Source organism: Drosophila nasuta, chromosome 2L (assembly GCF_023558535.2).
Source record: "Drosophila nasuta strain 15112-1781.00 chromosome 2L, ASM2355853v1, whole genome shotgun sequence".
Lineage (NCBI taxonomy): Eukaryota > Metazoa > Arthropoda > Insecta > Diptera > Drosophilidae > Drosophila > Drosophila nasuta.
The window spans coordinates 2,593,597-2,616,855 of record NC_083455.1 but is presented as its reverse complement, the minus strand read 5'-3'; the positions used below and the strand labels follow the sequence as shown (position 1 = coordinate 2,616,855).

Sequence of the window (23,259 nt, the reverse complement as noted above, 5' to 3'; positions counted from 1 at the left end):
TAAGATTGAGTTCCTTCTATTTACTCCTATTTTTACAATGTATTTATATCTGAAATCAATCAAAAATTGTTGTCAAATCTTAATGGTTTACGAAGAAAAAAATGGCTTACTATGACAACTAACGTTGCCTCATGTATGTAGTTCATTTACTTTTTTATAGGCATATAAATTATACTCAAATAGCATCAATTTTTATAGAAAAACAATCTTGTTGCTTACCAAACAATCGTATTGGAAGATTTCAATTGGCAGTTGGACAGCATAGATCACATGTTCCAATAAGATATATGTAAAACTACAGAATTTACAAGAAAAAACAACCACGAAGCGTTCATGTTAATGAAAAATCTAAAAGTTTATTCTGGTTGTTGTTATTGTAGAATCAGAATCAGCAGCAGATCAGTTGCTGTTTACTTCTTGGCCTTCTTGGCATCGGCCTTGTTGCCCTCCTCGCTCTCAGCTGCCTCCTTGGCCTTTTTAGCGCGAATGCCAACCAAACGAGCATCAGTACGTGCCTGGAAAGAATTCAAGTACAAGAGAATCAATCATAGTGGTTAAGTTTACTAATTATCAATTTGACATACCTTGCGCAGAGTAGCGAAAGCCTTGAACTTCTTCTCGTCCTTTGTAACTTCACGGAACTCAACAACGGTCTGCTCCTTCTTGAGTGGCATGACTGGACCCTTAAGCTGTGTGGCCAGCTTGCACTCCTCAACAGTAGATTCACCCTTGCGGATCTTCTTCTCATTGATGGGGAACAGGATCAGTTTGCTTCTGTATTCCTTAAGGCGCTGAATGTTGCGCTGACGAGACTCCAGGGACTTGTTCTTGCGACGACGATCGACAGCAATGCCAATAGTCTTGGCGAAGCCGTAGCTCAGACCAGCACCCTATTCACAAAATATAAACAAACACGTATTAAATAGATATTATTCTAACGCAAACCACAAAAAAGAACGCACCTTCAATTCCTCGATGGTGAAACCGCGGCCAGCACGCAATTTTGTGTGGTAGCGGATGGTGGGGCAACGGACCACGGGGCGCAGAGGGCCGCTAGCGGGGCGGGGAAAGACAGCCTTAGCCTTCTTGACGCGGTTCTCGTGTCTGCGGACCTTGCGCGCCGGCTGGTTGAACCAGGTGCGCACATGACGCTGCCACCACTTGTGGTAATGCTGGTTTGGAATCATATTGTTACCCTTACCCATCTTGGCGGTTTAGATTAGCTGCAGATGACAAAAACACACATATATTAGCATACATTTTTTTGTATTTGGATTATAACCAAGCAGTGGGAAGCGTACACCACGTGGCTGGCGTTTATTTTCATGTTTTCAACGCTATGCTGCCATAATTCCGCTTATATTTTCGTGTTAATTCACAGCCGGCAGCAATCTACATTTTTTGAGCGATCATTCGGTTTATTTTGTGTGCCATTTTCGCCTAGATTTATAAATTTTTGTGCTACACAAAAATAAACGCACCTTTTGCTACCCAACAACGAATCAAAAAGGAAATCGCAGCCAACTTCACGTTGTGGGCATGCAGTAATACAACTAAAAAATCCCTCCGCAAATTTCCCATGGCGCTACCGTACAAATTTCCCCAGCTATCGATTGGTGATGCAATCAGTGTTAGCAATAATTCCACAAAATTTTCAATTTTTGGCAGCAGAACGCACCGTATTCCTGCAACGCACACTAAATATTATTTGGGTGTCGATAAAAAATAAGTAATTTGTGAAGGTTCGAGTATTAATTGCATTTATTACGAGCATTGCCTTATCGATTGATTACGCTGTCGCGTGGCAACTCTAAACTGTACTTTCTGATACAGATAAAAAAAACTATTGACTATTGAACTGACTATCTATAATCGAGAAATTGCGCGCTTATTTTTTGGTGGCATCGGTAATCAGATATCAATCAGACAACAAAATCAAATCAACAAATATGAACGACGAAGTGGCCACATCTCCAATGGTTGTTGAAGCCAAATACGAGGATGTCTCGCAGCTCAATTTCTCCAAGCTCTATTCACCGAAAATGAAAAGCGTCTATTGGCGCTATTTCGGTTTTCCATCGAACGATAATGACGAGGTAATTACCAAGCAGAATGTCGTGTGCATCAAATGCCACAAGGTGCTTACCAATCATGGCAACACGACCAATTTGCGTGCCCATTTGCAACATCGGCACAAGGATCTCTTCAAGGCTCTGTGCCAAGAGAATGACATTCAAGTGCCACCTCGCAAGACGCCACGCAATCTAACGCATCCGCCGCTATCCAAGCGCAATGTTTCGTCGCGACGCGTCAAACTGGAGTTCATCAACAATCGCAACCATCACGAGCAAGAAGAGGACGAGGACATGGATGAGGCGGCCGCAGCAGCCGCAGCAATGCAAGCCGAAGATGACGCAGCATCACAGACAATGCTCTATGAAACCATGGTGCCGTTGACCTATGACGACGCCGACAATCTTGTGGAGGAGGAGGAACGCACTATTAGTATTGAGCCGCGTGAACTAAAGTACGCTCGCAAACGCAAAAGTACAGCTGCCACCGGCACAATGCATTTCACTCGCAACATCAAACATGAGGAGGGAACCGGAGTCACAGTTCAGCCTCGCAACAACTATATCACCAACTTGCCAGAGGCATTGGCTGACATTGTGGTGCGAGATCTACGCAACGTGGAGACACTTTACGATCTGGGTATCAGTGAGTTTATTCGCCTTGCCATGGGAAACTTGGCATCTCTGCCTATGCCCCAAAAGATTGATTCGCTCATCACAGAGCAACATGCATCGAAATTTATGGAGATTGGCGACTTCACGCGTGAGTTTACCGCCGATAAACCCTATTCGCTGGCCTTTGAGCAGTGGATGAATGTGGAGCAGCGTCGCTTTTTAAGCATCCATCATCACTACTTGAGCGAGGAGACGCAAAGCGTACGTAGTGTGTTGTATGCCACCATTGAGTACACGGATTACGTGTCGTTCGATGATCTGCTCGCTGATTTCTACTTGCCCAACTGTACGCTGGCCATTGTTAACTACGACGACGAGGAGGACTTGTTGCAGACCTATCTGAAGGAGAAGAGTAAGTAGAGAAAACACTAATCGTTGACAGCTAATCTAATCTCTTGACCTTTCCAACAGGCATACCCGTTGTGTTGTGCTATGTTTCGGTGATTGACAAGTGCTTGCGTCGCGTCTTTGAGTTGGAGGACGTAGCCAGCTCCTTGGAGCAGGTCAAGGACATCATTCAGCGTCACTCAGCTGAGATTAGCTCTAAAGTGTCGGAGCTGCCTGCATATAATGAGCACTTCCCTTGGACTCTTTACGAGTTACTGAAATTCTTTGCCGAGTCAATTTCATGGTCCGAAGACATGGATCAATTGGTCATCACAGCCAAGACTGTGACCGAAGCACTCAGTGCTCTAGTGGTAAGTCCTTATAGGAAACTCATCCACCTATTTCTAACTACAACTTATCTATAGATTGCTTTGGATACACTGCGTGGCGAAGACATGCCTTTGTGCAGTATGTTGTCGCCGATTACTTCTAAGATACTGATCAAGAAACTGGGCATTGCCGAGCAGGACGATCCGTTAATGATGAACATTAAGCGTACCATTGCCAATGTGCTCCAGAATCATATCATTGCGAATGATACGTTGACCAGCGCTGCTCTGCTCGATCCGCGTTTCCATCGTCTCACAACCATCGACAACTTTGACAGCTGTGTTCGCATGTTGACACAGAAATACAATAAAACATTTGGCGGAGGCGTCTCCTCGGGCGGCACTGACAGCCAAAGCGGCGATTCCGCTGAGGTGGCGGCTACTGCATCCGTTAGCAGCACGCCAACCGTGACTATTAAAACTGAACCAAATGTCAAGTCTGGCACTAGCGCTGCCACAGGGAGTATTGGCCACAGTGCCAAAAAGTCAAGTGAGTTTTATAAGCTTTTTAAATCCATGTATAAATTTATTGATCTGACTGACTGAAGCAATGAATTTTAAATGTTTTTATTTCTACCATACTTGACGGACTTATTTCTACCATACTACGTACTTCTCCGTTGAGTTAGTAGATGAACCAGTTTGAGCTATCAAACATATTTTAAAATAGTTAAGCTTTCATGAGAACTTTATATTAAGGTACTAATCAACTTCCATTAATTTTAGAACTCGAACTACTGTTTGACGTCACTGAAATACCAAGTCCACCAAAACGGGATGCAGACAGTACCGTGGAAACTGATCTCAAGCGGTACCGCAACGAAGTCATTGTGCAATTGGACGAATCACCCATTGAATGGTGGAACAAGATGGGCCATATCTATGGCACACTCCGTGACTTGGCCACACTCTATCAGGGTGTGCCCGGCGTGGTCAATTTGAATTTCAAGAAGGTACTACGGGAGCAGATCTATGATTATAATAAGCGTTTCATGCTGACTGGCAGCCAAAATCAAGTAGATGCGATATTGTTCTTGAATCGCAACAGCAGCTTAAAGGACACTATCTATGTTTAATAGCTCTTATTGACGTTTTATCATATATGCATATACATATGTAATAATATAATAATAATCTGTAATTAAACTACACATACGATAACGTTTATTGACTTTTGTGTTACTTCAAGCAGAGGGCAATTTATCAAATGCAATAAAGCGGGGAAATATTGACATAGTTGTTATCGTGATAATCGGTTACAACTCTGCGTAGATGTTAGTATTGGAAAATACTGAAAAGTGCGATATTTTTTACCACTGATAACTGGTGGCCTTGCCAGACAGTTTAAATTTCCCCTTATCAAGAGATAGTCTCATACAAAAACGAAAAATTAACAAATAATATTAATTTGCTTTTGCTAGTTTAGAAATTTTGCATTGTGTATGAGTTGTTGTGAAACAAGCAATAACAACATGTATGTAAGGTGCTTGAAAAAAGTGTGTAGGGGTATGCACAGTTCCATATAAGGGCCACACAGACGACCGCAAACCAAGCAAAAAAATACAACAAAAAAAATCAACCTACAATAACGGGGCGGCGGCAACAACAATAAAGACAACGAAAACAACAACAAAGCGACACAACAACGAAGTTGCCTCTGCTTTGCTTTGCTGCAGCTTTGCGGCTTTGCCTTGTGACGAAAGCAAAATCTGAAGTGTTTCTTCATCGCAAAAAGTAAAATCCAAAAAACCAAAAATAACGTGATGTGCCGCCCTGACCTACGACGTTTTTGTGAAGAGTGGCGAATCTGGATACGTCCATTGCTGATAATCACATACGTTGTATTTGCGATCATCGTTGTTCCGTTACTAATTGTGAACTCCGTGAAGGATGGATTCAAACGCAATGATCAGCTCATACTCATTGGCGGCCTGTTCGTGCTCTCTGCCGTGCCCATTTCCATTTGGCACATCATACAACACGTCATTCACTTCACAAAGCCCATATTGCAGAAGCACATCATACGCATCTTGTGGATGGTGCCCATCTATGCTTTGAATGCGGTAAGTAGATAAACTGATTGGCTAATGAGTATAATCTAATCTGTGATCTTTTAGTGGATCGGCTTGTTCTTTCCCAAGCATTCAATCTACGTGGACTCATTGCGCGAATGCTATGAAGCGTATGTGATCTACAACTTTATGGTTTACTTACTGCACTATTTGAATCTCAACATGGATCTGGAGGCCACCATGCTGTACAAGCCTCAGGTGTATCATTTCTTTCCGCTCTGCTGTATTCGTCCCTGGGTCATGGGTCGCGAGTTCATCCACAATTGCAAGCACGGAATTCTACAGTACACTGTAGTGCGACCTATCACCGCATTTATCTCAGTGTAAGTTGTAGAGTAAATTAAAAGGTCAATAAGGTCTCGCACCTCTTAGATTCTGATTTCATTCAATTGATTTTAATAGGCATGACACATTTGCTTCATTGTCATTGCCTGCTCAGTTGCGATGAGCTGTAAATACGCTGCAAATTTCAGAATTCGCACTAAAAACAGTAGAGTTCAGCCTGCACACCAACTTTGCAAAATCTTTATGAAACAACTCTACACATGTTGCCCGGCATATAAAAAGCAGACACAGACAATCTTAATAATTTATTTACATTATACATTTATTTACTTATACAGAATATGTGAACTGTGCGACGTGTATGGCGAGGGCGAATTCGCTGGCAATGTTGCCTTCCCCTATATTGTGGTCATTAACAACATTTCGCAGTTTGTGGCCATGTATTGCCTGGTGCTCTTCTATCGTGCCAACAAGGAGGACTTGAAACCCATGAAACCCATTCCCAAATTCCTGTGCATCAAGGCTGTGGTGTTCTTCTCATTTTTGTATGTTAACTTTTTCATCCGTATATATAAATGCGTGGTATACAACTTTTTTTATTTTAATTTGCAGCCAAGGTGTCCTTCTAAATGTACTCGTTTATTATGGCCTGATTAAGGATATCTTTGGCTCAGATGTGGGCGATGCAAATCTGGCATCCATGTTGCAAGTGAGTCGACAATGAAGTAGTTTGTGATAAATTGTATTAATCGTCCTCGCACTTTCAGAACTTTCTCATTTGCATTGAGATGTTTATTGCAGCCATTGCGCACATTTACAGCTTCCCGCACCATCCATTCCATATTAACTCGCCCCAGTATTGGAATAATCCCAATCACAGCTGGTGCCGCGCTTTTCTCTCAATGATGGACATTTCTGACATGCAGGAGGATGTCACCGAGCATCTGGGCGTAGTCAGCAGTTCGATCAGTCGTCGTTTTCAGGGTCGTAGCACATATCAGCCGCTTGCACGCGGACCACGGCGATCGAGCAGTGAGTCAGAGTACTTAATAGGCAAGCGGCAGGATGAGTCGTTGGCGGGGGGCAGCTCAACGCAAGCAGGTAACCGTAATGTGACGTATGGCGCCACCACAAGCCGTCATTTAATAGTGCCCGTCAATGTGGGCCAGTTAGGTACACTAACTGAACACGAAACTCATTCCCCGTCTCAATTTCCCATAGCAGGCGCCGCGGCTGCTGGTGATAATAGCAATAGCAACAATTACCAACAACAACAACTGCACTTGCCGGGCTCCAATATGAAACAGTCGTCGACGCGCCAACGCGAAACGCATCTGCATCTTCGTGAACGTGATCAGCAGCACTTTGTGGGCGGCGTTGGTGCGCCCCAGGCAGGCGGCGTCAGCAATTTTCCGCAGGCACGAACTGGTGCCTCGGCTGCCGCGCCCATTCCCGAGTCCAACGATGATTATGCACTGCTGCTGGGCACGGGTAGATGACAACGTTATCAGCAACAGAACCAGCACATTGATGCGCTCGAGGATGGGGGGGACGATGTAGAAGTTAGTCAACATTTTAATGCTTCCTCGCTGAGTGCATCGTTGTCCGTTTCGTTTGGTATGTCGAGCAGTTTAAAGTTTAGCGCAACATGCAGCAATCAAACTGCATCGGAATGGTCGAATTCAACGGGCGGGGATGATGACAACGATAACGACAACGATGACAATATAGATGACGATGACGACGACGATGATGGTCAAGACGTTGACGATGACGATGTCTCGAATGCGGACAATATTGAGCAGATGCCAGTTATAGTTGTTGCATCCACTACGCGACGTCGTCGCGATAGAGAGTACATCACCTAGATCAATGCAAGATAATGATGCAACGATATTTATTTATGATTTCTCTCCAATTTATACTTATCAAAATTAGCGAAGCATCAATTCCTTTCACTTTTTGTTTCTTTTCCGCTTTTATAAGCAATATTATTAGTGTCAAATACTCACATACATATTAACAACCGACTGTTCATTTGGCAACCCAATCAAATTGGGAGTTTTCAAATTGCGTGGCCTTAGTTTTGGATGCGAAAGCAAACAACTGATTTAGAAATATACACACCATATATACATGTATACATGTGTATATATGATCTATTTGTACCCTAGCTGCATATGTGAAAATTTTACACGCGCATCACATGCCTATATGTAATTCCAAAGAATCTTCATTATATGTATGCAATATATATCGAAACGAAGGGCTGCAAAACATTTTTTATAGCTATGTAGAATATGCTCTGTTTTTTACTATGAAATTCTTAGACAATTAGAAGTTCATACTTATACAAATACCCAGAAAACCCATATGCAACATGCAGTTAGATACATATGATAGTAAATGTTTGATCTATGGACGTCAGTAGTTGGTGTCTCTATTAGCCTAGTTGTATATCATGTTCAGTGCGCCGTATTCGGTACTCCGTACTTTGTTTGTCTGTTGCATAATAGAACAATTTGATACACTTAAAGCAAACGAATGTGAATTATGTGACTGCCGGTCAGAAAAGGGCGTAATTTCTCTTGAAAACATACTTATATTCTGTAAAAATAATGTAATTCTCAATAATATAATTATGCAAAACCAATTGAAATTATGTTTTTTATATTTTGGTTTCTAATTTTAAATTGGCTGATTCATTTAATCGAATATTTTTTTACACTAGCTCATTTATGCAAAACAATATAATAATTTGTTTTATTTTTAATATGCTTATTTATCGCTTATTTTGAAAATACCCCTAAGTAATCTAAAAAGTGATTGAGTCTGTTTGATTTTAGTAGTCGTCAAGAACGATTATCATGCCTTTATTTTTTTTCAAGATGAAAGTTTTAAAAATATATTCAGAATGTTTCTTCATTGGCTTGATCAAAGTATGAAAATAATTGCTAAATTTATTAATATCTTTTGTTGATTTAGATTTCTGTATAGTAAACCAATTTTAAATATTCGGTTTTTATCAAACCCTTTTTATTAGATAAACAAAATACGTGAATCATGAATCAACACTTTCTTGTCTGTATGTGCTGTAAGATAACCCATTAATGAGTTGTGACTGACTGATAAGCCACGTCAAATTATTTTAACGACTTCACGAAATCAGCGCCCAGTCATAAAAAGATTTATTTCCATTTTTTTTGTTGCAACATTTGATTATGTTTATTATTGTATTTTTTATTTTAAGCATTTTTGTCTTTTCGTAATACTTGCATTTAAAGATAAAAACCAAAAATGAAAATGAAGGCAAATATAGAGATAAACGGGAAATCTAAATTACCTGACAATTAAGATTGCAATATCAGATGACGATTAGTAATATAAACAATACAGAACTGGCGACAAGGACAACGTTTCTTTTGTTAAGTACATACAAAAGTAAAAACATAATCAAGTACAATTTAAATGGCATTACAAGCATATTAGATTAAAAAAAGAATATCAATCGAAATCAAATTGCGCTTAAACGAAAGCAAGAAACATTACAAAAATTCGGTTATTACTCAACATCAACGTACAAACAATTCAGTCCAGTGTTTAATCATCTTGTGGTGCGCATGAACAAATGAAAGAATAATCAAGCATAATTATTATTTTTAAAAATATTCCCCGTATTTTCATCTCGCGTTTTTGAATTCAAAAAAGGCACACCGATGACTCCGATTGCTTTCGTATTAATACACGCAACGTAAATAACAACAACATTAACTATAAGTGATAGTTGTGCTTAGTTGTTGTAATTCTGCCTTCCGCCCAATTCGAGCAGATAACGATCCGGATGATCCATCCAATCAGCGGCTGTTAACTTGACAGTACGTTGACGTTCCGCTTCCTTGATTTGCCATTTCTTTATGTCCAATTGCACTTCGCGTGATGATTTGTCGCCGCATCCCCAGACCTGTAATGTAATAAATGCAGTGCAGTTTTTGTTGTTGGTAAAGAGAAAAGTAGACTTAATTTAAATGTACACACACATACACATACACTTTAGTGCCGCGATGTTGAGTCATTAACAGGGTTTAAACCTGGACTCGACTCAACAGCGGTTCCAAAGAGTTGTTTTTAAATGCTTAGACTGGAAGACGACTTTGCCGTTTATAAGTATATGCGATATACTATATATTCATACATAGATCTATCTGTATGCATTTTTATACCATATATATAAATATATACTGTGTTGACTAAGGCTTATTGCGCATATAAATATAGCAAAAAATATACAAAAATGCTAATATATAACAACAAAAATGCAATTGCTTACCTCAATTGACATGAGACATGCAGCGATACCCTTGCAATCCACATTCTCGAAGTGTTCATCGACTGACAGGATGGGTTTGCGAGGATCAGCCCCGGCGCGCAATCCCTTGGGATAGCCGCGTATGCTGGTGTTAAGGTACAAAATGTTCGGTTTCTTTTCCAGTATCACAAATCTGCAAATTATGAAAAGGGTTTCAATCACTTTACCCAACAATCTGAACTAATCGCTTCACTCACTTTGGCAGCAGCTGAATGACACAGCTGCCTTCGGCACCGACAAACAAATGTGTCTCCTTCCACTCACTGGGTGCAGCAATGCAGTAGGTTTGCTCATCCTTGGTATGCAACAGAACTAGGGTTGGGCCACGGTAGCCGAGAACATGGTGCAAAAAACGATTAGCACCCACACCATGCTCATTGGAATCGTATAGCAGTGTCCAATGCGAAGGCATCATCGATAGTTTCTCCTTGAATATCTGTACAGCTGACGAGGCACTGCTATTGTTGCTGCTATTCGGTGGCACAATAGTCTGCGGCTTGGAGTACAACGGTGGCAAGGCGCCGGCCAACAACCAGGCCTGTGACAGCGGCATCAGGGACTCAATCAGGCTTCCAATATGATCCGTGGCATCCACTGCTGCTGCGCCTGGGGATGCAAATGGATTGCGCTGCTCCAGCACCGGAGTCTGCAGCTCAATGCCGCACGATTGCGTTTGCTGCTCGAGGCCACGATACGCAGTGGAAAGCGTGTGCACGCAATACTTGTGCACCAGCAGCACTAGACGTATTAAATTTTGCTCGAACCAGCGGCAAACATAGCCCAAGCTGAGGCTGTCGTGACTGAAGAATATCGACTTGGTCACTGAGCCAAATGTGCGATTTATGGCTGTGCAAAGCACCGCATTACCAGAGTGCTGCATGGCAATCGTGTAGCAGATGTGCAGTAGCCTTGTGACGCCGGTTTTGTCGATGAAATCGGGATTATCTTCCTGGGCATACATTTTAATGTAGCTCTCCAAGATTTTGGCATCGTCCATGATACCCAGAAAGCGTTCGCATTGCTGTCGAAAGGCGACGGTTCCCAAGTGCTTTGTGGTCGCCTTGGAGTTCGTGTGCATCAGTTGGAATAGGCGGTGCCCCAAGTCAGTATATTGTGGAAACACTTGAGACTGTGTGTGAAAAATGCGTCAGCGACAACATCAAACGGTTGTAAAATGTTTTATCAGCTAATTAATTAAGGGTCTTTGCACTCACCACAAATACATTGGAGACTATGCCATTAATGCCGTATTTGGCACTCGTCTGTTCCTTCAATATTTCGGCCAATCTGTCCACGGGCACCAGCTGGGTCAGATACTTTTCCGTTACATCCGCGCCCGATGCCGATCTCGTCATTGTTTGCGTTTGTGACGGCTGCACCTTGAGACTGTTATTGCTGCTGCCGCCGCTGTTGACGCTGCTGTTGCTGACAACAACGTCGCTGCTGCCATTGTTGTTACTGTTAGAAGAGTGTGTGCTTGATTTGTGATGATGTTGTTTATGCTTCCCACCATCCAGCGGTGGTTCGCTGCCATCGGCATCGGCCTTGCTACTCCCATTGTTTCCCATTTTGTAGTTGTGATTCTATTTCTCTGTTCTGTTGTTGTTTGTGTGTTCGTAAGTCCAAACTTCGACGCAATTGAATTGCAAAAAATTTCCTCAATGTTAAAGGGGCGAAAAAAAGGCCCAAAACGCAGGTTTGCACTGAAAGCAGTACAACAGGTGCAGGGTAGATTTTTTGGAGAACTACGCCACAATAATTACACAAACCTGTTATGAAACAAGCCGATACAATCACATACAGACACGCTGAGACAGTGCTAATGAATCAGTTAAATAAATTTACATAATAAATTTTGCTAATCAAAAATATATGAAGAAAAAAACAAATAAAAAACAATCAGCAGCTGGGCAATTTTGTTATCGATAGACGATATCTGAAACCCATTGGTAATTTTTAAAACTGCACCCGCCTCATTGCTTAACTTAATTATTTTGCATTCCATTATTAAATATTTATTTGCAACAAAAAAAAAAGAGTGTGTAAAACGTTTTCATATACTGGATTGTTTTCTGATAAAATGTCTGTCATGCTGCCCAGCTGATTTAACAGCTGTTTAGGCTAAACGGAATAACAGCTGAGCACAACTTGGCTAGGAAATTTATATTGTTCAAACGAATCACATTAAATAGGTAAACAAATGGTTGCTCCAACCTATAAACTGCAGAGCAGTACCAACTCTGAGGATGACGAGCCCATCAGACCAGCACAAGTCAATGCACCAACATCATCTACGCTGCATGCATCCAGCATATTGCTTGACGCAAATTCCACGAAGCGCAAAAGCGCTTTCTTGCCCTATCGTCCTCAGTCCACGGTGCTCACAAATCTACAACGCGGCAACACCGAAGCCACATTTTGTCCGGTTGAAGTGTCGTTGTCCTTCCACGAACGGGCTGGTCAAGGTGAGATCACCGAGGAGCAAGTAAATGCCGAACTACTGCGCCAGCACAGTATTGATATTAAAGATTCCCATGGGTTCACGCCTCTTCACTGGGCTGCCTCTTATGGCCAAATGGTGTCCACGCAATTGCTTGTGGCAGCTGGCGCCAATGTCAATAGTTTGGCTCCAGACATGATTACTCCACTGTTACTGGCAGCTGCCGGGGGACATAATGAAATAGTTCGTTTCCTTTTGGACCGTGGTGCAAGTGGCACTCACATGGACATTGTGGGCAACACGGCTCTTATGTATGCGGCAGCGGGCAATCATCCGCACACATGCAACGAACTGTTGTCTAAGGATCTGGACTTCAGTGCGACCAATGAGAATGGAGACACAGCTTATGCTTTGGCTGTGGAGAATGGATCGCATCTTGCCCAGGCGCTATTGGAACAGTATATGACTGCCGTTTTAACGGCCGGCGCCTTTGGCAACATTTAGTTTAACCATAGTTTCATTTTATAGTAGTAAAGTAATAAACGAACTGTAAAAATATTCAAAACTCAAACATTTTATTTTTGCTTTTGCGTGTCTGCTGCTCCTTGCTGACACTCTTTTCCTGTGCTTGAAGCGTGGCCAGCTCCTGTTGTTGCTGTTGCAGCTGTTCACGTAGACGCTTCTGCAGATGGACATTGCTGGAATTACGCGTTAAGGACTGCTGCACTTTGGCAATGCCGCGTTGCTTGCGACGTATGTCATCGGCAATGCGTACAGTCTCCACATTCAACGTCTTATTGGAGTGCTGCTGGAGGTCGTTGCTCTTTGTGCGCTTGGAGGCGTGCTCGTTCTGGTGATGAGAATGTTGTTCACTTGTGCCCAGCACGCTGGCATTGAGAAAAGCAAAGACATCACTGCTGCGCTTGGCCTCACGTTCGTACGCCTTTTCATTGGCTGCCTGCTGGCGCCGCTCCGCACGCTTTAGCTTTCGCTCCACACTGAAGTAGTCCTTGTCTCCGTTTGCTGCCTCACGAAGCTCCATGCAGGCATCTAGTGACCGGCCCTGCGGCAATATCTGCGCGCTAACTGGTACAACAATGCCACGCCCATCCGATCCAAGACCTGTACCATGTATGTAGCCCATATTGGCCATTAACTTAGAGCCTATGCCCTGAATGAATGTAATAATAATAATTAGTTATAATTAATAAACATATAGAATTTTCAATTTACCCGCGTGTACTGCTCCCAAGCTCCCAGTTTTTCGGTAGGTTTGAATGTGAACAAACTTAATTCTACCATGCGTGTCTGACGCGCTGCTTCTAGGTCATCCAAGTCCCGGTCGGAGTCATTGTCGGCATCACTGTCATTAGATTCATTCATGTCGCTGCTGTCGCTGGATAACTCATCATCATCGTGTTCTGTGATGAGTGGAAAAAGTTCCTCAAATGGAAAGTCACGTTCTCGTTCTTTGTGCTCCTGACCATCCAATCTCACGCGACACTGTTGCTCTACAAAATTCACACATAGAACCCGTCCGCGATGCCACAAGCGATCCTGCAATTTGGCCAGTACAGGACAATTGCGTGCCAGTCTGTGAAAGTCAGGTTCATTGTAATCTCTAATGGCAGCACCAGGCACCAGGGCACCATGAGAGTAGCGACAGCGATCTTCGTCAAATCGGCACTCGCCTTCCAAGTAATAATTGCATGGCAGCATCTCGCAATGCGTAGGGTTCGTAAAAAGAACACGCAATCGCACGTCTAAAACGCCATTGTCATCCACAATTAGCATGTCGTCCACGCCACATATGAGTGCATTGTGGTAGCTCAAGGCACCCCAGCTGTGTTCATGTGGAGCCGAGCACTTTTCACCTAACTTGGCATTATATTTGATGCGCAATGTTTCTAATTGCAGCTGATCATCTTCTGTATCTCTCGGTTCCTCTGTCAAGTCTTTTAGTTCGGTCTGAAAACGCTTAAATTCATTGTCAAGATTGTCCGGGTCCTCACTTGATTTAGGAGCATCGTCAGTTCCATTTTCAGCTGTTCTGGTCAGTTCCAGGAGTTCCTCTAGATTTGTTTGTAGTGCGATCAATTCCAGACGTTGCTCCTCATTGCTTGTTGCTTGCAAGGCTTGTTTAACTATAAGCAACTATAAATTTGATGTATTATATGCCAAATATTACATTCTTTGAGAAACATACTTGTGCTTTATATTCTTCCATTATTTATTTGTTTTTATTTTAGTTTTATGTATTTTATTTTCTTTAGCCAGATTTTACAAATGACAAATACTTTACATTGTAAATTGTTTTAAATTTATTAACGTAAATAAATTAATTAAATATAGGTTTTTATTTATATACGCTAACAAATTAATGTCGGTGTGACCGCAGATACACATTTTTAAATTCAAGGCAAATATACTAATATACTGTTTTCCATTTATATTTAAAAATATTAAATACAAATATTATTTAATTATTGTTATTGTGATATTATTAAGTGGTTAATATACTGTAGCTTAGTGAAAATAGAGTAAATATATAGTATATTGTATTTCATATACCCAGCTTAAATTAAAGTGTTGTGAAACTTATAAAAAGTGTTTCTCAATGCAATAATATACATAAATACGCTGCAGCCGGCGCCACATGCGCTGCACATACATACATATGTAGAGATTTATTTTGAAGTGGAATAAACTTCAAAGAATATGGCTTCACTTATCAAGCTGGACACGGCTGCCAACATAAAGCTTGTACCACGCTTCTTTGTGACAAGCACACACTTGTTGCAACGCTACACCTGCAAAATAAGCGCTTCTGTTGTGCCTGCCGTATTGTCAGATTTGGAACAGGTAGTTATCAAGCCCCGTAAACATCCGGGAATTATCAGGCCCAACCACATCGAGCTTCCCCAGCAACTAAGCAACACATTGAAGAGGATCGTGGGCGATCATCCAGTGAGAAAAGTGCTGCGTGACAGTGTTTTGCTCAATAGTTATATAAAGTCCCGTCATCCGCCTCCAACAGCATTAGAAATTGAAAACAAGAAACGACTTATTGTTGAAGAGGTCAATTCCGAGATGCCACTGGAGCGGCTTGCCACACTAAGTGCTGAGGAGGCGGCACGTTGGCAGCGCAAACGAGAAGTGAAGATCAACAAACGCCTGGATCAGCGAACATACGCCTGGAAACGTATCGAATATGGTGCCTACGAAGCTATCGTTTATGCCATAGCAAGAGCAGCTCAAGAGTATGCAGTCATGAAGCGTGTACTCTCTGAGATACAAATGCGCGACGATAAGTTCACTCCACGCAGCTATATCGACTTTGGCTCCGGCATTGGCACTGGAATGTGGGTTGCTAGTGAATTGTGGCGTGACAGCATCTTTGAATATTACAATGTGGACAGATCACGAGAGATGAACGAGCTGTCCGAGTTAATACTGCAGCAAGGGCAGGAGAATAAGCAGATTGGATTGCGCAACGTTTTTTATCGCCAATTTCTGCCGGCCATTGATACCAAATACGATTTGGTTGTCATCTCACACACGCTCTTCGAATTGGCCGACAAGCAGCAGCGCGAGGAGATCCTGCTGAATCTGTGGCGCAAATGTGATGGCTACATGGTCATTGTGGAGGAGGGCACGCGACGCGGCAGCGAGCTGGTTAATGAAGCCAGACGATTACTAATTACGAATGGAGATGAACATGTTGGCGAAACCTTTGCTCCCGTAAGTCCACAATGATATTTATTTTTGTTTTTAAATGCTCTAAATATTTTCTGCAGTGTCCTCACGATCTGCGCTGCCCGCGTCTCAGTAGTTTAGCTGATCGGACGCCATGCAATTTTGAAATTTCATATTCGCCTCTTCGACTCAGCTCGGATTCAGCGGCAGATCGCAAGACTTCAGTCTACAGTTATGCCATACTGAAGAAGGGCACAATAGATGATAGCTCGCGGCAATGGCCCCGCATAGTGCGCCCTACTTTGGTGCGATCCAAGCATTCAATTTGTCGTCTGTGCACCGACGGTGGCAAACTACAGGAAGTCATCTTCACGGCTTCCAAGCATGGCAAGTAAGTGCAGAGGCTAAAAATATCGTTTAGCTATCGCCTTTTTAATCTCATCATATTGCATTTCTCAATTTTAGAGCCGCTTATAGCTGTGCCAGAGTTAGTCGTTGGGGAGACCGATTACCCATTTCCCTGGGTACGCCACAACCAAAACCCAGCAATTCTATCACGAAATCGCAACAGGAACTGCAGTCAGCGAAGTCAACTGAATTGACATAGTTTTAACCATGATTTTATATTTCCCGCCCCTATTAATTTACATTGTTACTTTGTCAGAAAAACTGTTACTTTAATTATATACAAACAAACAAATGGTTGTGCTGCGTAATTTTAATTAATTGTTTAGTTGCATTTAACTATCATTTCATTGATAGTTAATCTGTCTTTAACTGCCAGCAAACCCATAGCGCGCTTTTAATGGGAAAATTGCAACAGCGTAAATAAGTTAAATCGTTAATAGCATAGAATAAAAATGAGTCTAAAACGTACATGTGTAAGTGCAATGCTTGACCAATGGACAGCTAACAAACACGCCCTTATAGTGTAATTAGGTGTGTGGGGAGCATTTTGTATTTGGTTTTTGAATTAAAGTTATTTTTACTGTCATTAGTTTTGAGATTTCACAATTATTGTGAGAATCTTCACATGATTCTCAAATAATTTAAGCTAAGAGTTTTCAAAATGCTGATACATATATAATATTCCCATTAGCTGAGAAAACAGCTATTTATCACTCTAAATTACTTCGTAGGCTTCCATTTTCCATTATTTACCTAATAATTATAAAAAAAAATCCTCGGTTCAACTTTAATCTAAAATCCCCGACAACTGCCAATTTCTTAGGGCTTTGATAAAATTCAATCTAATTACTTTTAAAATAATTGTAAACAAAGAACTATAAATTAACAGAAAAATGTTATGCAAAATATATAATGTAATGATAAAATGTTGAAAATCAATGCAATATTATTTGAGTAAACTTTTAAATATTTCGAATGACTGCAGATGCGGATGCCTTTATGTCAATTGAATAGAAACCACATTCAACTTTCAATTAGCAAGAGTTGAAATGCTAACATGTAGCAAGTCTATGCCAAACCCAGTTCCCTAGGTAGTATGTTATAATGTAGTTCACATTGCCAGACTGACATTTGGCTATGTGTTAATAAGGAGCGCGCCCTTTTAGTGACCGCAGATCATCCCTGCGCTAGTCCTGTCGGGTTCCTTGCGTGGCCTTTTCGCATAACAAAGTCAAATGCTAGAACAAAAAAAGGGCAAATTGTGGGGCGCGAAAACTGGCACTTCTCCCCGTCTCCATGGGTGTGTCAATATATGGACAAGCACATACATTTAAGGATTGGCCCTATAACAAGGTGTGCTATGGAGAATACATAAAACGGGATATAAATATTGGTGGAAATGGGAATAAGTTTCAAAACGATTCCCTTTAGAGCTTTTAGTTGAATATGGCTGGAGTATGTTTTAGTAAATAGTTTATCGTGGGATTTATATAATTATAAGGAAAGAAACCTGGAAATAGTGTGATGTTGTTAAAAGTTTGGTTTTAGCATTATTTTTCAACGACTTAAGACTAGACAATAACATTTGTTAAGTTGCGAAAATCAGAAAGTTTTAAGTATAAAGTTTAAAATATGGACCCTAGCTAAAATTTTTCTCAACACTCTTTAATTCGTCTCTCAATATTATTCTTGACATTAGAGATATGCTGATTAATTTTTGATTAAAAATAATGAATAATATTGTTTTGCATTAGGCTGTGAAATTTGACATCAATTTAAAAGAGCTGCAACTGTTATATGAATTTAATTAATGAATGCATTTACCAAGTCATTAACCCATTTAGTTAAATACATACAAAATTGATATGACAGGATGCGTAATATACGTGGCTATCCAATGATAAACATTCACATTATATGCTAACCGAGGTCCCTTTCCGATGGAAACTGAAAAATAATACACACACATGCAAACAAACATGCATACGGTCACGTCATGTGGCGCCCCTTACATAGGCACACATGGGTTTTATATAGTGCCTAGGTGGGGTCATCTCATTAAAAAGGCGCGTTCACTGGGTGTCAGCTGTCGCTCTGTTGCTCTGTCTCTATCTGGCTATTTGTACTAGTAAGGTGCGTCCCACAACAACGAAAACAACAACCACAATAGCTGGAAAAACGGTGGCGTTTAGAAAGCATGCGCCGATGTTGCAACATTCAATTGACCCACCCAGTCAGACAGTCAGTCAGCCAACCAAGCAGCTAGCCGGCTTTGTTGTTCCTTTTGTTCCGAGTCTAATTCTAATGTCGACTCCCCCTGGCAAAACCAAAAAACCAAACCAAACAACAACACCATTGCTTTGTTTCTTTATACATATATAGTAACATGGAGGGTTTAGTTTTAGCTAAGCTAAGTTAGTTCTTTTGGGTTGATCAAGTGGCATTACGGGAAGCTACATAGTGACTGCTGGTTCTGTTTCTGGCATCAGTCGTGGCCCGAGCGTCGTCAGGAATACAAGCAGTTCCGGTTGCTAGTTAGAGTCTTCAGTTATAAAGCTTTCAGTGACTGTGACTCTATTATTATCCTTTCACCGGCATCTTTCATTCGCGCCTGTATCTTGCTGAACCGTTACAATTTTGACATCCAAATCCGGTTGAGCAAAATTTCAGGTGTGTGAGAAATTTGTAACGGTCCCATCGATCGACAAAATGTGTTGTGTGTCAAAATAAATATCATTGCTTAAGCAAATGTGGTAAGTTAATCTCATAGCAAGGATGTCGCATCAATCATCAAATAACTGATGAGCATATTGGAACAGTCCTTAAATTAGTTTTTATTTTTAAGCCTGACTTTGTTTGATTGCGATACATAGTAGCTAGTTCCCTATTTTACATTATCGTAATATTTCAACGGATCTCTTCAACTAGATTAGTTTTGGTAGTGAATGAAAACAAGTTAGAAAGCTACAGTCGAGTGTGCTCGACTGTGAGCTACCCGCTACCCATTTTGAATAAAAGCAAAATATTGCGGTATTTTTTTCAAAATATAACGAAAATAATACAACACTCTAAAAATATGCCGAAAATACTACAAAACTACTAAAAATATACCAGATTGTCGGATAAAGCAACTCAGACCCCCAGTAAGTAGGAGTTTTCGCTCATATTTATTGAATACCTTCTACAATTTTAATCTGATCACAATCAAATTTTCAGAACTCATAAATACTATAGTTATTATTGTATTGTATTATATTATTCGCAGCTCTAGCTTCAAAATTACGCTGCTTATTCGATTTTTTTTGATTTGCGAGGCGGAAGGGGGCGTGGTAAAAATTTGAAACAAGCTTTATCTGCGTGCAAACATAACAAATGCTGTCGAAAATTATAGCTCTATCTCTTATAGTCTCTGAGATCTAGGTGTTCATATGGACGGACGGACATGGCTAGATCGTCTCGCCAGTTCACGTTGATCAAGAATATATATACTTTATAGGGTCGGAGATGCCTCCTTCTATCCGTTACATACATTTTCTGTCGGCACAAAGTTATAATACCCTTCTAACCGGCGGGTATAAAAATGTATCTGAACACAGTAAGGAAAGGCTTATAGTAGTTCATTCAACACTTAGAATATTATTATTCTACTCAATATTAAGCTAACACTAGCTAATGTATTCTCTGAAATCTACATAAATATTGAAATAATGTTCAATAAATTTACGATTCTAAATGGTGTATATACAATTATCTTTTTATACACGTTGAATACATTTATAATTCCGGTCTACCCTACGGATAAATGCTATAATATAAAGCCGCGATTGTAAACAAAGTTCATCGGCGACCGGAAAAAAAGAACTTATTGACCACTTACCGTATTTTTTATTTCAACTTTTATATGCTGGCGAATTAATTATCCAACGTAGTGGATATATAGAAGAACAACTTAACATTATTCATGGTGGATATGGACTTTAACGAAAAAAATGTAAACTGTATGATAAGATGTTACTTTTTATAAGAGCTACATAATTAACGAGTTGTGTACAATGAAAAGTGCAATTAGATTAAGAAACTACTAAACTATCATTTAAACTAAACGGTTAAAAATATTTAACAGATAATTATTATAATTATTAACTTTTTTAGAATGTCGTTTATCTTTAAGCAAGTATTTTTTATTTCTCCAGTAAAAAAGTCATATTGAATTTTAATATGATACTCTAATGGCTTATGGCTTATGTAACTAAAAAACAAATGTCACTTCTTATATTTAAAACAATAAATAATTTTATTATTATTATTAACGGAGCATCATGAAACTGCCTGTGTCAGTTTAAATCCTTTAAATGTGTTTTAATATGATAAAGACTAATTCAGATGCATATATTATTTATTAATATAGCTATGTTTAAATAATTAACCATTATAATTATTTTGGCATTTTCCATACATTTCTTTAGTGTACTGATTTGAGAGTCTGGAGTATCCGAAGTTCAATATACGTATGCATATCCTCGGATTTAGCCTATTTTTCTCATACTCATGCTTCTATAAAATGAAGCTTGGTGTCAAAGCCCATATGTGTTAATGATTAAATAAAATAAAATAAAATACAAAAAAATATGCAAAATTCGACGCCTAGTTAAAAATTGTTAAAGAATCAATGGATATTATTAACTATTGATCGACTATTCGTAACAGTATTGTGGAAAAATAATAAGAACAAGAAAAAACGACAAAAGCGGGAAGGCTCGACTCAGAGATACCCTTGGCAAAATATTGCTTATCTCTTACGTTCCAAAAATTACAAATTCCTTCTAATACTAGATTAGACAGACGGATATGGATAATACTTATCTGCTTATGTCAATCTAATTAAAGAGTCCCGTAGGTATAAAAAAACAAGTGAGAAAGCTACAGTCGAGTGTACTCGACTGTGAGATACCCGCTACCCATTTTGAATAAAAGAAATATATTTTGCGGTATTTTTATAAAAATATACCAAATATACTGAAAAAATGCTAAAAATATACCGAATGGTATGTTTGGTATATCGATATAGTACCGCATTCAAAATATACCATAGACAGCACAATATACCAGACTGTCGGCCAAAGCAACTAAGAGCCCTAGTAAGTAGGCGTGTTTGCCCATACAAAAGTATTTCTTTAATAACTTCGACAATTTTTATCTGATCGCAACCAAATTTTCAGGAATCATAACTACTATAGTAATTATTATCTATACCAACTCTACCTTAAAAATTACGCTTGTTATTCGATTTTTTTGATTTTCGGGGGCGGAAGTGGGCGTGGCCAAATTTTGAAACAAACTTGATCTGCGTGCAAACATAGCAAATGCTGTCGAAAAAAATTATAGCTCTTATAGTCTCTGAGATCCAGTGTTTCATACGGACAGACGGACAGACACACAGACGGACAGACGGACATGGCTATATCGTCTCGGCTGTTGACGCTGATCAAGAATATATATACTTTATAGAGATGCCTCCTTCTACCTGTTACATACATTTCCTGCCGGCACAAAGTTATAATACCCTTCTACCCTATGGGTAGCGGGTATAAAAACAAATAAGAAAGTAAGAAAGCTACAGTCGAGTGTGCTCGACTGTGAGATATCCGCTACCCATTTTGAATAAAAGTAATATGTTTTGCGGTATTATTCTCAATATATACCAAATATACTACAAAAATACTAAAAATATACCAAATGGTATATTTGGTATATCGATATAGTACCAGATTCAAAATAGACCATAGACGGCGCAGTATACCAGATTGCCAGCCAAAGCAACTAGCACCCCCAGTAAATAGGCGTTTTTGCTATTACAAATACAAAATATAATAAAAATATACTAAAATGTATATAATACCACATTCAAAATATACCATAGACGACACAATATACCAGAATGTTGCCCAACGCAACTAAGATCCCTAGTAAGTAGGCGTTTTTGCCCATACAAAAGTATTTTTTTTTGTAACGTCCATAATTTTGATCAGGAATCACAACTACTATTGTTATTATCGTATACGCCAAAATTCGCATCTTTAGCTTTAAAACTACGCTTGTTATTCGATTTTATTGACTTGCGGGGCAGAAGTGGGCGTGTCCAAAATTTGAAACAAACTTGATCTGCGTGCAAGCATAACAAATGATGTCGAAAAAAATTTTGCTCTATCTCTTATAGTCTCTGAGATCTAGGTGTTTATACGGACAGATGGACAGACACACAGACGGACATGGCTAGATCGTCTCGGCTGTTGATGATGATCAAGAATATATATACTTTATAGGGTCGGAGATGCCTCCTTCTACCTGTTACATAAATTTCCTGCCGGCACAAAGTTATAATACCCTTCTACCCTATTGGTAGCGGGTATAAATACTATTCGCTTTTTCATACATCTAATTTGAACTGATACAATGAATTTAAAGCCTGATTCCTTTCTTCAATAAGAAAACAAGTAAGAAAGTTACAGTGGAGTGTGCTCGACTGTGA

General features: G+C 40.1%; 8 protein-coding genes across 8 annotated transcripts; 5 read left to right on the top strand and 3 right to left on the bottom strand.

Annotated features, from left to right (window-relative positions):
* Window positions 1-330: 330 nt before the first annotated feature.
* Window positions 331-1,569, bottom strand: LOC132784242 (large ribosomal subunit protein eL13). The gene is made up of 4 exons (XM_060789731.1): window positions 1,482-1,569; window positions 963-1,223; window positions 585-890; window positions 331-515 (listed from the first exon to the last, which is right to left on the bottom strand). The coding sequence occupies exons 2-4, from the start codon at window positions 1,203-1,205 to the stop codon at window positions 411-413; spliced, it is 654 nt and encodes a 217-aa protein (XP_060645714.1). The 5' UTR covers window positions 1,206-1,223; window positions 1,482-1,569; the 3' UTR covers window positions 331-410.
* A 79-nt stretch (window positions 1,570-1,648) lies between these two features.
* LOC132784222 (uncharacterized) lies at window positions 1,649-4,628 on the top strand. The gene is made up of 4 exons (XM_060789687.1): window positions 1,649-3,099; window positions 3,159-3,445; window positions 3,500-3,953; window positions 4,190-4,628. The coding sequence occupies exons 1-4, from the start codon at window positions 1,950-1,952 to the stop codon at window positions 4,537-4,539; spliced, it is 2,241 nt and encodes a 746-aa protein (XP_060645670.1). The 5' UTR covers window positions 1,649-1,949; the 3' UTR covers window positions 4,540-4,628.
* A 171-nt stretch (window positions 4,629-4,799) lies between these two features.
* LOC132783637 (transmembrane protein 184C-like) lies at window positions 4,800-7,319 on the top strand. The gene is made up of 6 exons (XM_060788948.1): window positions 4,800-5,526; window positions 5,581-5,858; window positions 6,159-6,365; window positions 6,433-6,529; window positions 6,588-6,921; window positions 7,042-7,319. The coding sequence occupies exons 1-6, from the start codon at window positions 5,227-5,229 to the stop codon at window positions 7,317-7,319; spliced, it is 1,494 nt and encodes a 497-aa protein (XP_060644931.1). The 5' UTR covers window positions 4,800-5,226.
* Window positions 7,320-7,439: 120 nt separating this feature from the next.
* LOC132783641 (trigger factor-like) lies at window positions 7,440-7,688 on the top strand. Its single transcript, XM_060788951.1, has one exon. The coding sequence runs from the start codon at window positions 7,440-7,442 to the stop codon at window positions 7,686-7,688; it is 249 nt and encodes an 82-aa protein (XP_060644934.1).
* Window positions 7,541-12,048, bottom strand: LOC132783635 (uncharacterized). The gene is made up of 5 exons (XM_060788946.1): window positions 11,956-12,048; window positions 11,401-11,889; window positions 10,384-11,315; window positions 10,148-10,319; window positions 7,541-9,781 (listed from the first exon to the last, which is right to left on the bottom strand). Exons 2-5 carry the CDS (start codon window positions 11,752-11,754, stop codon window positions 9,611-9,613), a joined length of 1,629 nt encoding a protein of 542 aa, XP_060644929.1. The 5' UTR covers window positions 11,755-11,889; window positions 11,956-12,048; the 3' UTR covers window positions 7,541-9,610.
* A 104-nt stretch (window positions 12,049-12,152) lies between these two features.
* On the top strand, window positions 12,153-13,189 carry LOC132783640 (DNA-binding protein RFXANK). Its single transcript, XM_060788950.1, has one exon. It carries the CDS (start codon window positions 12,387-12,389, stop codon window positions 13,128-13,130), a length of 744 nt encoding a protein of 247 aa, XP_060644933.1. The 5' UTR covers window positions 12,153-12,386; the 3' UTR covers window positions 13,131-13,189.
* Window positions 13,183-15,010, bottom strand: LOC132783636 (zinc finger CCCH-type with G patch domain-containing protein). The gene is made up of 3 exons (XM_060788947.1): window positions 14,833-15,010; window positions 13,860-14,780; window positions 13,183-13,797 (listed from the first exon to the last, which is right to left on the bottom strand). Exons 1-3 carry the CDS (start codon window positions 14,851-14,853, stop codon window positions 13,186-13,188), a joined length of 1,554 nt encoding a protein of 517 aa, XP_060644930.1. The 5' UTR covers window positions 14,854-15,010; the 3' UTR covers window positions 13,183-13,185.
* Window positions 15,011-15,255: 245 nt separating this feature from the next.
* Window positions 15,256-17,024, top strand: LOC132783639 (methyltransferase-like protein 17, mitochondrial). Its single transcript, XM_060788949.1, has 3 exons — window positions 15,256-16,367; window positions 16,424-16,713; window positions 16,788-17,024. Exons 1-3 carry the CDS (start codon window positions 15,345-15,347, stop codon window positions 16,927-16,929), a joined length of 1,455 nt encoding a protein of 484 aa, XP_060644932.1. The 5' UTR covers window positions 15,256-15,344; the 3' UTR covers window positions 16,930-17,024.
* Window positions 17,025-23,259: the final 6,235 nt, after the last annotated feature.

Excerpts from the sequence above, each read along its gene's own strand:
- LOC132783640 (XM_060788950.1), top strand. The coding sequence starts at position 12,387 with ATGGTTGCTCCAACCTATAAACTGCAGAGCAGTACCAACTCTGAGGAT.
- LOC132784222 (XM_060789687.1), top strand. The coding sequence starts at position 1,950 with ATGAACGACGAAGTGGCCACATCTCCAATGGTTGTTGAAGCCAAATAC. Across the intron at positions 3,100-3,158 it reads GACCTATCTGAAGGAGAAGA|GCATACCCGTTGTGTTGTGC; the intron begins GTAAGTAGAGAA and ends CCTTTCCAACAG. Across the intron at positions 3,446-3,499 it reads AAGCACTCAGTGCTCTAGTG|ATTGCTTTGGATACACTGCG; the intron begins GTAAGTCCTTAT and ends ACTTATCTATAG.
- LOC132784242 (XM_060789731.1), bottom strand. The coding sequence starts at position 1,205 with ATGGGTAAGGGTAACAATATGATTCCAAACCAGCATTACCACAAGTGG. Across the intron at positions 891-962 it reads TCACCATCGAGGAATTGAAG|GGTGCTGGTCTGAGCTACGG; the intron begins GTGCGTTCTTTT and ends TTTTGTGAATAG. Across the intron at positions 516-584 it reads CTTTCGCTACTCTGCGCAAG|GCACGTACTGATGCTCGTTT; the intron begins GTATGTCAAATT and ends AATTCTTTCCAG.
- LOC132783639 (XM_060788949.1), top strand. The coding sequence starts at position 15,345 with ATGGCTTCACTTATCAAGCTGGACACGGCTGCCAACATAAAGCTTGTA. Across the intron at positions 16,368-16,423 it reads TTGGCGAAACCTTTGCTCCC|TGTCCTCACGATCTGCGCTG; the intron begins GTAAGTCCACAA and ends TATTTTCTGCAG. Across the intron at positions 16,714-16,787 it reads ACGGCTTCCAAGCATGGCAA|AGCCGCTTATAGCTGTGCCA; the intron begins GTAAGTGCAGAG and ends TCTCAATTTTAG.
- LOC132783641 (XM_060788951.1), top strand. The coding sequence starts at position 7,440 with ATGTCGAGCAGTTTAAAGTTTAGCGCAACATGCAGCAATCAAACTGCA.
- LOC132783636 (XM_060788947.1), bottom strand. The coding sequence starts at position 14,853 with ATGGAAGAATATAAAGCACAA. Across the intron at positions 14,781-14,832 it reads TGGAAGAATATAAAGCACAA|TTGCTTATAGTTAAACAAGC; the intron begins GTATGTTTCTCA and ends TCAAATTTATAG. Across the intron at positions 13,798-13,859 it reads CTTGGGAGCAGTACACGCGG|GGCATAGGCTCTAAGTTAAT; the intron begins GTAAATTGAAAA and ends ACATTCATTCAG.
- LOC132783635 (XM_060788946.1), bottom strand. The coding sequence starts at position 11,754 with ATGGGAAACAATGGGAGTAGCAAGGCCGATGCCGATGGCAGCGAACCA. Across the intron at positions 11,316-11,400 it reads TAGTCTCCAATGTATTTGTG|TCTCAAGTGTTTCCACAATA; the intron begins GTGAGTGCAAAG and ends TTTCACACACAG. Across the intron at positions 10,320-10,383 it reads GTCATTCAGCTGCTGCCAAA|ATTTGTGATACTGGAAAAGA; the intron begins GTGAGTGAAGCG and ends CATAATTTGCAG.
- LOC132783637 (XM_060788948.1), top strand. The coding sequence starts at position 5,227 with ATGTGCCGCCCTGACCTACGACGTTTTTGTGAAGAGTGGCGAATCTGG. Across the intron at positions 5,527-5,580 it reads CCATCTATGCTTTGAATGCG|TGGATCGGCTTGTTCTTTCC; the intron begins GTAAGTAGATAA and ends GTGATCTTTTAG. Across the intron at positions 6,366-6,432 it reads GTGGTGTTCTTCTCATTTTT|CCAAGGTGTCCTTCTAAATG; the intron begins GTATGTTAACTT and ends TTTAATTTGCAG.